Source organism: Ornithorhynchus anatinus, chromosome 2 (assembly GCF_004115215.2).
Source record: "Ornithorhynchus anatinus isolate Pmale09 chromosome 2, mOrnAna1.pri.v4, whole genome shotgun sequence".
Taxonomy (NCBI): Eukaryota; Metazoa; Chordata; class Mammalia; order Monotremata; family Ornithorhynchidae; genus Ornithorhynchus; species Ornithorhynchus anatinus.
In genome coordinates, this window is record NC_041729.1 from 171318763 (window position 1) to 171329621 (window position 10859).

The 10859-nt window shown below is 56.5% G+C and overlaps 1 protein-coding gene across 1 annotated transcript; it reads left to right on the forward strand.

Annotated features, from left to right (window-relative positions):
• Positions 1-749: 749 nt before the first annotated feature.
• KLRG2 (killer cell lectin like receptor G2) lies at positions 750-10653 on the forward strand (the record flags this gene model as incomplete). The annotated part of the gene is made up of 4 exons (XM_029047522.2): positions 750-1392; positions 3039-3149; positions 3327-3472; positions 10033-10653. Coding segments are annotated over 4 exons (924 nt in total), but the record flags the coding sequence as incomplete, so codon positions are not given.
• Between the last annotated feature and the right edge of the window lie 206 nt (positions 10654-10859).

Here is a 10859-nt window from a genome sequence, read left to right on the forward strand (position 1 = left end):
CCGAGGGAGCCATCCAATCAGAGCGCGGCAGGCGGGGCGGGGCCCCGGGCCCAGGGGACGGAGGGAGGAGGGCCCGGGACCCAGGGCCCAGGACCCAGGACCCAGGGCCCAGGGCCCAGGACCCAGGACCCAGGACCCAGGACCCAGGACCCAGGGCTCAGGACCCAGGACCCAGGACCCAGGGCTCAGGACCCAGGACCCAGGGCCCAGGACCCAGGGCCCAGGGCCGGGGGTTGGCGGCTGGGGCTCGCTCGGCCCACGCGGAGCTCGACGGGACCATCGGGTGGAAGCGGGCCGGCAGGCCAGAGGGCCAGCGGGAGGAGGAGGAGGAGGAGGCCCAGGCCCAGATGGAGCGGCCGGAGGGGGCTCTGCAGGCTCCGCAGTCCCCGGAGGCGGTCCAGGGGCAGGGGCTGGCAGAGGGGCAGGGAAAGGGACAGGGACCGGCAGAGGGGCAGGGAAAGGGACAGGGACCGGTAGACAGGCAGCGGCTGGCAGAGGGACAGGGACAGGGACAGGGACCGGTAGACAGGCAGCGGCTGGCAGAGGGGCAGGGACTGGCAGACGGGCAGGGAGAGAGGCAGGGACTGGCAGAGGGGCAGGGGCAGGGAGAGAGGCAGGGACTGGCAGAGGGGCCGGGGCTGGCAGAGGGGCAGGGGCAGCCGGAGCCCCCCTCTCCGCCCCAGCCCCCGGAGCCGGGGCCGGGGCCGGGGCCGGGGCCGGGGCCGGGACCGGTCCCTGCGGCGGCGGCGGCGGCGACGACGACGACGAAGCCGGTCCCGCCTCGCCTCCCCCTGCTGCGGGTGCCCCAGGCCGGCCTGGGCTACGGCTCGTTCCGCTGCCGCCGCTCCCCCAGCCCGGACCCGCTGCAGCCCCGCGCCGAGCGCGACGGGGACGCGGCCCCCGCGGCCGAGCGGGCCCGCAGGGACAGGGAGGCCCCGGGCGGGGAGCTGGTCCTGCCCCTGTCCCCCGGACTCCTGCGGGAGCTGTCCGAGCCCGGGCCCGGGGCCGGCGGGCCGCTGGAGCTGCGGGTCGACGTGCGGGTCAGGCCGGCGGGCGGGTCCGGCCCCGGGCCGCCCCCGTCCCCCACCACCCGCTTCTTCTCGGTGCCGGTGCCGGGGCCCGTCCCGGGCCCGGACTCGCCCTCCTTCTCCCGACACCCGTCGTTCTCCCGGGCCGCCTGGACGCCCACGCCTTCCCCGGGCAGCACGTGGAGCCGCGGCCCGCACCCCCTGGCCGGGGCCGAGGGGCCGGGGGGCGACCGGGCGGGCCCGGGAGGGTGCCGATGCCGGTGCCGGGAGCTGGGGCTGGGGCTGGAGGACAAGGAGAGGGCGAAGGCCCTACCGCCCGCCTGGGCCAACGAGGAGAAACTGAGCAAAGCCATTGCGCTCATAGGTAAGGCCCAGGGGCACGGCCCAGGGGCACGGCCGGTGACGGGGAAGATGATGGGACGGTAGTAATCGTCGTGTCAGTTGAACCGTTATTCCACGCCACGCTCTGTAGGAAGCACGGCATCTTGGAAGGAGCAAAGGCCTTCGATCCCCATTTTACGGATGAGTAAAGGGAGGCCCGGCCCGGCGAAATGACGTGTCTTGCCTGAGGTCATGTAGCAGACAGAGAAGCAGCGTGGCTCAGTGGAAAGAGCACGGGCTGGGGAGTCAGAGTTTCATGGGTTTGAATCCCGGCTGCGCCGTTTGTCAGCTGGGTGACGGTGGGCAAGTCACTTCACTTTTCTGGGCCTCGGTTCCCTCATCTGTAAAATGGGGATTAAAACTGTGAGCCCGACGTGGGACAACCTGATTACCCTGTATCTACCCCAATGCTTAGAACAGTGCTGTGCACATGGGAAGTGCTTAACAAATACCAACATTATTATCATAATGATGAGTACAGTAGTAATCATGGTATCTGTTAAACTCTTATTCCACGCCACGCGCTGTAGTAAGCACGGCATCTTGGAAGGAGCAAAGGCCTTCAATCCCCATTTTACGGATGAGGAAACAGAGGCATGGTGAAGTGGCATGTCTTGTCCAAGGTCAAATAGCAGACAAGTAGCAGACAGAGAAACAGCATGGCTCAGTGGAAAGAGCACGGGCTTGGGAGTCAGAGGTCATGGGTTCTAATCCCAGCTCCGTCGTTTGTCAGCTGTGTGACTTTGGGCAAGTCACTTAACTACTCTGGGTCTCAGTTACCTCATCTGTAAGATGGGGATTAAGACTGTGAGCCCCACGTGGGATAACCTGATCACCATGTATCCTCCCTAGTGCTTAGAACGGTGCTTTACACATAGTAAGTGCTTAACAAATGCCATCATCATCATTATTAAGTAGAAGAGTCAGGATGAGAACTCAACTCCTCCCAATTCCGTGTTCTTTCCACTAAACTATGCTGCTTCCAAAGGGGAAGCGTGATGGGCTGGGAGGGGGAGGCCTGCCCTTCCCCCATGGGCACTTCTGATGTGAAACCTTCTCACATCCCGAACTTCAGGGCTGGCCCGCAGCTGCCCCTAGCCCTGTCTGGAGGCCAGCAGGGACTACATGATCTCTCAAGATCGGTTTAGGATTCTCTGAGTTTGGTTCTTTCCATGGGACTCCCCCATCCACAGGAAGCCACCCTGGGAGGAGTGTCCTCCGAGGCTTGTCGGGGCCTCAGTCTACCCCTCTTGCTCCTCTGAGCCAGTATGGCATTGGGATCGGGGGTCTGGATAGCGAAGGTCAGATCGGCTGGAAGTTATAATAATATTAATTATGGTATTTGTCGGGGGCTCGTGGCCATCCACCTCTCCCAGTGCCATCTGGGACTCCTCGGGGGAGGGTCCCAGGGTTTGAAGAACAAAGTTTCCAGGCCTCTTGGAGCTGTGGGGTGGGATGGGGGTGTGATCCGGGGGCATCACTTCCAGTGATGTGATTCCCCAAACGTTTGGGTTCAGCCATCGTGGGGCAGGTTGGGATGGGCTGAGGCTCTGGAGGGGGGCTCACCCTGCCCTGCCCCTCCCGTGAAGGCTCCACTCTCCACCACCTCATTCTGGCCTCTCCCATTAGGGCTGCCCATGTACATGAAGTCCCTCCGCTGGGCTCTGGCCCTCATGGCTCTGCTCTTTGCTGTGGCTGTGATCACCATCACCGCCCTGGCCTCCCGAGGCCCCCAATCAGGTAGATGCCCCATTCCTCCCTCTCTTCCACCTCGTCCCCTTCCCCATCCCTCTTCTTCTCCCTTCCCCAGCTCTCCGCCCCCCCGCAACACCCTCCCACACCCTTGGAGTTTCCTCTGGGTGGCACCTGAACTGAGCTGACGGGTGACCGTGGTCTCTGTGTCTCTGTGCCCTGCAGGGAAGGGTTGCAGGTCATGCTCGGACGGCTGGCTGTGGGCGGAGGACCGGTGCTACTTCTACTCCAGCGATGCCCGGGACTGGGCAGCCAGCCATGAATTTTGCTCTGCCCACGGCTCAGCCCTGGTGGTTCTGACCCGGCCGAAGGTGAGCGGGCAGCACGGGGTGGGGCTTTCCCTGCCTACACCTGCTCCCTTCACCGCTGGGTCCTCGCCCAGCCCTCTGTGCTCTCTCTGGGCCCCAGAGTTGGGGCAACCAGTAGACCCAGGCTGCCCTGCCCAAACTGCCAGGGGTGCAGAGGGCGTGGGTTCCACTGCTGGGTCCCTACCCAGCCCTCTGCTCTCCCTTCTCCCCAGGTCTGGGGCGACCAGTCCCCCCAAGATGCCCCCCAGACTTCCAGGGGTGTAGAGAGGGTTTTGGGCCCCTCTGCTGGGTCATCATCCAGCCCTCTGCTTGCCCCGGAGCCGGGGTGACCAGTCCCCCAGGCTGCCAGGGGTGCAGAGGGGCATGTGGTCTCACTGCTGGATCCCCACTTGGCCCTCTGCTCTCCCTGAGCCCTGGGGGTGGGTTGACCAGTCGCCGCAGACTGCCTACCTAGACTATCAGGGGGCTTGGGGCAGGGGGAGAGGTGTTCACTGCTGCCAGCTGGGGTCCAGCATCCAAACCTACCATCCACTTTTATATATGCCCCAGCTAGACCCCTCACCCGGCCCTGGCCCCCTTCACCCTACAATCCCAGCCCCCTGTGACAACCCCAACCTAATCTCCTGTTCTTGCTGCCGTGGGAGTGGGAGCTTCCCAGAGCCACAGAATGAGGTCATGAATGGGGACTGTGGGTTTGAGCAGAGAAGGAAGAAAAGAGCCTGGAACCGGGTTCCCTGGGGCCACAGCTGGCAGCACCGGCGCCCAGTTCTCAGCCCCAGGGGAAGCGGGAGGCTCGGAAAACCACATCGGGTGCTCGGACGGACAAACAGTTGGATGAACTAGTTCAGATGCAGCGGCGAGGAGGTCAGGTGACAGGGGTGGGGGAGGGTCTCTCCCTATATTCACTCTTTTCCCCCTCATGTCTAGCACACATACACGTGCAGCACTTGGCTGCTACTGCACCAGTCCTCTCTCCCCATTACCTGGAGAGTTCAGGCCATCAGGTGACATGCGGCGTGCAGGGTGCCGTGGGCAGATGGATGAGACAGAATGGGCAGTGGGACTCCCAGGCAGACCTGAGCAGGGGTGCTCAGTGCCAGCCAGGCCCAGGGCCACTGGAGAAGAAGGGGATGACTGACCGACACTGCCATGGGTGGGGCCGGAGGCTGGGGACCAGGCGAGTTGACGGCTGGCAAGTAGGCTGTACCTGCAGTTGGTCCAGAAGGTAGAACTGGTAAGGGAGGCCTGGGGACGGAAGGAGAGGTGAGTCACCGAACCAACAGCTTCTTTTCCCAAGAGACTCAGGACCCAGACAGAGCTGCCGGCTGTGCCTTGGTGTCCGGTCTCTTGAGCCCTTTCCCTTCCAGATCCAGTTTGCCTTCACACCTGAGAGGCAGGGACAGGACACACAATCTACCTCATGTTGAGAAGCATAGAGAGATCAGATCCAGCTGCCCCCTGAAGAAGATGGAAGTGGCTGGTTAGGGGGAAGGGAGGAGTGAGGGTGGGGTGGGTGGGGGAGAAACATCCCCAGTTAATAATAATAATAATTGTAGTATTTAAGCATTTACTCTGTGCCAAACGCTGTAGTAGGAACAAAATAATAATCATATTGGATACAGGCCCTGATCCGGTATCGAATCCCCATTTTAAACTGAGACCCGGATAAATTAAGTAACTTGCCCAAGGTCACAGCACACAAGTGGTGGGGGGATTAACATCCAGGTCCTTTCACTCTCAAGCACGTCCTTTTTTTTTATGGTATTGAACATTCTCTATGTGCTGGGCACTTACTTAGAGAAGCAGCGTGGCTCAGTGGAAAGAGCACGGGCTTTGGAGACAGAGGTCATGAGTTTGAATCCCAGCTCTGCCACTTGTCAGCTGTGTGACTGTGGGCAAGTCACTTAACTACTCTGGGCCTCAGTTACCTCATCTGTAAAATGGGAATTAAGACTGTGAGCCCCATGTGGGACAACCTGATTCCCCTATGTCTACCCCAGCACTTAGAACAGTGCTCTGCACATAGTAAGCGCTTAACAAATACCAACTTACTAAGCGCTGGGGTGGATACAAGCTAATTAGGTTGGACACAGGAGGCTCGCAGTCTTAAACCCCATTTTACAGATGAGGTAACTGAGCCACAGTGAAGTGATTTGCCACTTCAGTGGTTGCCTATCAACCTCCAGTGGTTGCCTATCAACCTCCACACAAAACAAAAACTTCTCACTCTAGGCTTCAAGGCTCTCCATCACCTTGCCCCCTCCTACCTCTCCTCTCTTCTCTCTTTCCACTGCCCACCCCGCACGCTCCGCTCCTCTGCCGCCTACCTCCTCACCGTCCCCTGTTCTCCCCTATCCCGCCATCGACCCCTGGGCCACGTCCTCCCGCGGTCCTGGAATGCCCTCCCCCCTCACCTCTGCCAAACTAATTCTCTTCCCCTCTTCAAAACCCTATTTAAAGCTCACCTCCTCCAAGAGGCCTTCCCAGACTGAACTCCCCTTTTCCCTCTGCTCCCCCTTCACCTCTTTTCAGCTAAGCCCTCTTTTTCCCCCCTTTCCCTCTGCTCCTCCCCCTCTCCCTTCCCATCCCCTCAGCACTGTACTCATCCGCTCAACTGTATATATTTTCATTGCCCTATTTATTTTGTTAATGAGATGTATATCACCTTGATTCTATTTATTGCTATTGTTCTTGTCTGTCTCCCCCGATTAGACTGTAAGCCTGTCAAAGGGCAGGGACTGTCTCTATCTGTTACCAATTTGTACATTCCAAGCGCTTAGTACAGTGCTCTGCACATAGTAAGCACTCAATAAATATTATTGAATGAATTTGCCAAGGTCACACAGCAGACAAGTGGCAAAGCTGGGATTGGAATGTAGAACTCGGGTCCTTCTGACTCCTGGGCCCGTATCTGATGGACAATTATTCTCCCCATCTTCAAAGCCTTATTGATGGCACATCTCCTTCAAGAAGCCTTCTCTGAGTAAGCCCTTCATTTCCACTTCTTCTTCTACTCCCTTCTGTGTTATCCTGACTCGCTCCCTTTATGCACAACTATCCCAAGCTCCACAGCACTTATGACATACCTGTAATTTATTCATATTAATATTTGTCTCCCCCTCTAGACTGTAAGCATGTTATGGGCAAGGAATGTGTCTGTTATTGTGTTGTACTGTCCCCAAATGCTTAGTACAGAGTCCTGCACACAGTAAGTACGCAGTAAGTACAATTGATTGATTGAGTAGCAGGATGTGTGGTATGTCTGGATGGGGGTGGAGGGAATGGGCCTAGTCAATTAATCAATAGTATCTATTGTTTGCAGAGCACCATAATTAGTGAAGGGGAGAGAACAATACAACAGAGTTAATAATAATCATGGTATTTAAGTGCTTACTATGAGCCAAGCACTGTTCTAGGTGCTGGCGTAGATACGGGATTAGCAGGTTGTCTCACCTGGGGCTCACAGTCTTAATCTCCATTTTACAGATGAGGTAGCTGAGGCACAGAGAAGCTAAGTGACTTGCTCAAAGTCACACAGTTGACAAGTGGCGGAGCTGGGATTAGAACCCCGGACCTCTGATTCCCAAGTCCATGCTCTTTCCACTAAGCCATACTGATGTGTTCCCTGCCAATGACTAATTTGCGGTCTAGAGAGGGAGACAGACACTGCTTCTAGAGAAGCAGCCTGGCGCAGTGGAAAGAGCACGGGCTTTGGAGTCAGGGCTCATGAGTTCGAATCCCAGCTCTGCCACTTGTCAGCTGTGTGACTGTGGGCAAGTCACTTAACTTCTCTGTGCCTCAGTTCCCTCATCTGTAAAATGGGGATTAAGATTGTGAGCCCCACGTGGGACAACCTCATTCCCCTCTGTTTACCCCAGCGCTTAGAACAGTGCTCTGCACATAGTAAGCGCTTAACAAATACCAACATTATTATTATTATTATTACATGAAACAATTTACGGATGTGCACATGAGTGCTATGGGGCTAAGGGTGGGGTCAGCACCAAATGCTTAAAGGACGCAGATCCACGTGCAGTCTCAAGTCTGTAGCCCCAACCCCATCCTGACCCTGCTGGAGGGGAAAGCGGCAGGTGGGGGAGGGCAGGGCCAAGGATTTCATTCATCCTTTCATTCAATCCTATTTATTGAGCACTTACTGTGAGCAGAGCACTGTACTAAGCGCTTGGGAGAGTACAATACAGCAATAAACAGACACATTCCCTGCCCACAACGAGCTTACTGTCTAGAGTGGGGGAGATAGCCATCAATACAAATAAATTAGATATGAATATAAGTGCTGTGGGGCTGGGAGGGGTTAAGAGAAAAAGGAGCAAGTCAGGGTGATACAGAAGGGAGTGGGAGAAGAGGAAAGGGGGGCCTTAGCCTGGGAAGGCCTCTTGGAGGAGTTGTGCCTTCAGTAAGGCTTTGGGTGGGTGTGGGAGGGGAGAGTAAATGTCAGATTTGAGAAGTAAGGGCATTCCAGGCCAGAGGCAGGATGTGAGCTAGGTGATGAGACTCAAGTACTGTGAGAAGGTTAGCACTAGAGGAGCAAAGTGTGCAAGCTGGGTTGTAGAAGGAGAGCAGCAAGGGGAGGTAGGAAGCGGCAAGGTGATGGACTGTTTTAAAACCAGTGATGGAGATTTTGTGTTTGATGTGGAGGTGGATGGCAACACTTGGAGGTTTTTGAGGAGCAGGGTGATATGTTCTGAATGATTTTGTAGTAAAATGATCTGGGCAACAGAGTGAAGTGTGGACTGGGAGAGACAGGTGGCTGGGAGGTCAGCAAGGAGGCTGATAAAGTAATCCAGGCAGGGTAGGATGGGTGATTAATAATAATAATGTTGGTATTTGTTAAGTGCTTACTATGTGCCGAGCACTGTTCTAAGCGCTGGGGTAGACACAGGGGAATCAGGTTGTCCCACATGGGGCTCACAGTCTTAATCCCCATTTTACAGATGAGGTAACTGAGGCACCGAGAAGTTAAGTGACTTGCCCAAAGTCACACAGCTGACAAGTGGCTGATTGTATTGTGGTAGCTTGGATACAGAGGTAAAGGCGGACTTTAGCTATGTTGTGAAGGTGGGACCGACAGGATTGAGTGACAGAGTGAGTATGTGGGTTGAATGAGAGAGAGGAGTCAAGGATAATGCCAAGGTTATGAACTTATGAGACAGGAAGGATGGTGGTATGGTCTACAGCGATGATAAAGTCAGGGGGAGGACAGGGTTTGGGTGGGAAGATAAGGAGTTCTGTTTTGGACCTGTTAAGTTGGAGATAACAGGAGGACATCCAAGTAGAGATGTCTCCAAGGCAGGAGGAAATGCGAGACTGGAGTGAGGGAGATAGATCAGGGCTGGAGATGTAGATTAGGGTATCATCTGCATGGGGATGGTAGTTGAAGCCATGGTAACGAATGGGTTCTTCAAGGGAGTTTGATGTAGATGAGGAATAGGAGGGGACCCAGACCTGAATCTTGAGGGACCCCCACAGGGGGTGGGAGGAAAAGGAGGAGCCTGCAAAGAAGACTGAGAATTTTCCACCCAAATTCCCAACTACTTTGAGTTGGCTTCCACAAAAGGGTCTCGAGGGTGACCTGGTGACAGAAGGGGGGTCCTGTGTGGCCAGTTTTCCCTCCATATCTTGGCTGATTCTGGGCTGGGGTCTCTTTGTGCTGCCAGCTTCCCTTCCCTGACCTGGCTGGTCACGGAATGGGGTACTCTGGGGTAGAAGGGCACTGTGTGGACAGCTTCCCCTCCTTGGCCTGCCTGGTCCCTGGCCCTCCATATTCTCCCTGTGTCACTGGGGAGGAAGTGCTAGGAGCAGAGGGGCCTTGGTCTTTCTTCTCTGCCCCCTCCTCTTGCCGTTCACCTTTCCTGCATGGGGCAGAGACACTGACTCCTCAGCCCCGGGATGCTGCAGAGTGTGCATTTCCTCTCTCAGGAATTCTCGGGCAGACCCAGGCCTTTGGGGGGCCCTATTGGGTGGGGCTCAGACGCAGCCCCCGCGGCGGTGGCGATGGGTGGATGGTTCCCCGCTGCCTCCTGACCTGTGAGTAAACCGATTGTTCCTGCTCTGCCTCACCTTAGTCCTTGGGGGGAGGGAGCTGGGCGCCTGTTGTGTGGAAAGTGATGTACTAGGCACCTGCTGTGTGCAGAGTTCTGTGCCAAGAGCCCGTTGTGTGAAGAGTGAGGTACATATAATGATATATATGCTCTTCATATTAGAAGACAGCACCAACTAAGTGCTTGGGAAAATACTGTGATGGTGGGTGGGTCTTCACTTGTGACCTTTAATTGCCATGGGTGCCGTCACCACCCCAGAGCCCTAGTCAGCCTCCCCCTGTCCAGCCATCCCCCTGTCTGTCCTTTGCCCTGCCCACAGTAGCATCCCCCAGATGGTGGCCTTCCTCAGACCTGCCCCCAGCAGAGATGGGGAAAGGAGTTGGCCAGCTCAGGTGTAGGTGTGAGATGGTGGGGGAGGGGTCCTCCTTGTCTGCCTCCCTCCTTCCTTGTCTCTCTCCTTTCCTCTCTGTCCCCCTCCCTCATTGTCTCCCTCCCTCCCAGCCTCCCAGAGATGGATGGAGATGACGATCCTCAAGGGCTAGACTGTGGCAGCCTGAAGGATGGGAAGATTGTGGCGTTGGACTGCACATCCACCACACGCTGGATCTGTGTCAGGACTTCCCAGTGACCCTGACTCAGGGCCCGGGCTGAGGTCCAAGTGAGTCATGTCCAGGCTGTGTTATGGGCTGGGGTCCAGGCTGAGGGGGGAGGGCTGGGGTCCAGGCTGGGGTCCTGGCAGGGTTGAACCTCCAGCTCCAGGGCTGTTTTGAGGCTTGAAGGAGGGAAGAAAGGAAGACTGGAGTGTGAGAGCAGCAACCATGTCCCTGAAATCCATCCGACCTCAACCTCTGAGACTGAGAGATACCTCCTCCAGGTCCCTGCACCAACCAAGCAGCCAGCGTCAGCACTTGTGGACTGTTGACTTTAGCCCTGCTTCTACCCCCGGTGTACATAGGCATCATCAGCGGGATGCTCCATTATTAAGTCCCATGCCACTACTTGTAAGTATCTCTATGTCTTCATCGTGGGCAGGGAATGTGCCTCTGTGCTTCTGGTGTACTCTTCCAAGTTTTTACCACAGTGCATTTCACCCAGTGGGTGCTCAATAAATACTATTACTGCTACTACTACAGTATGGTGTAGTGGATAGAGCATAAGCCTGAGCGTCAGAACGTCAAGGGTTCTAATCCTGGCTCTGCCACTTGTCTGCTGTGTGACCCTAGGCAAGTCACTTAACTTCTCTGTTCCTCAGTTTCAAGTGGGACAGGGACTGCATCCAACCCGATTTACTTGTATCCACCTCAGCACTTAGTACAGTGCCTGGCATA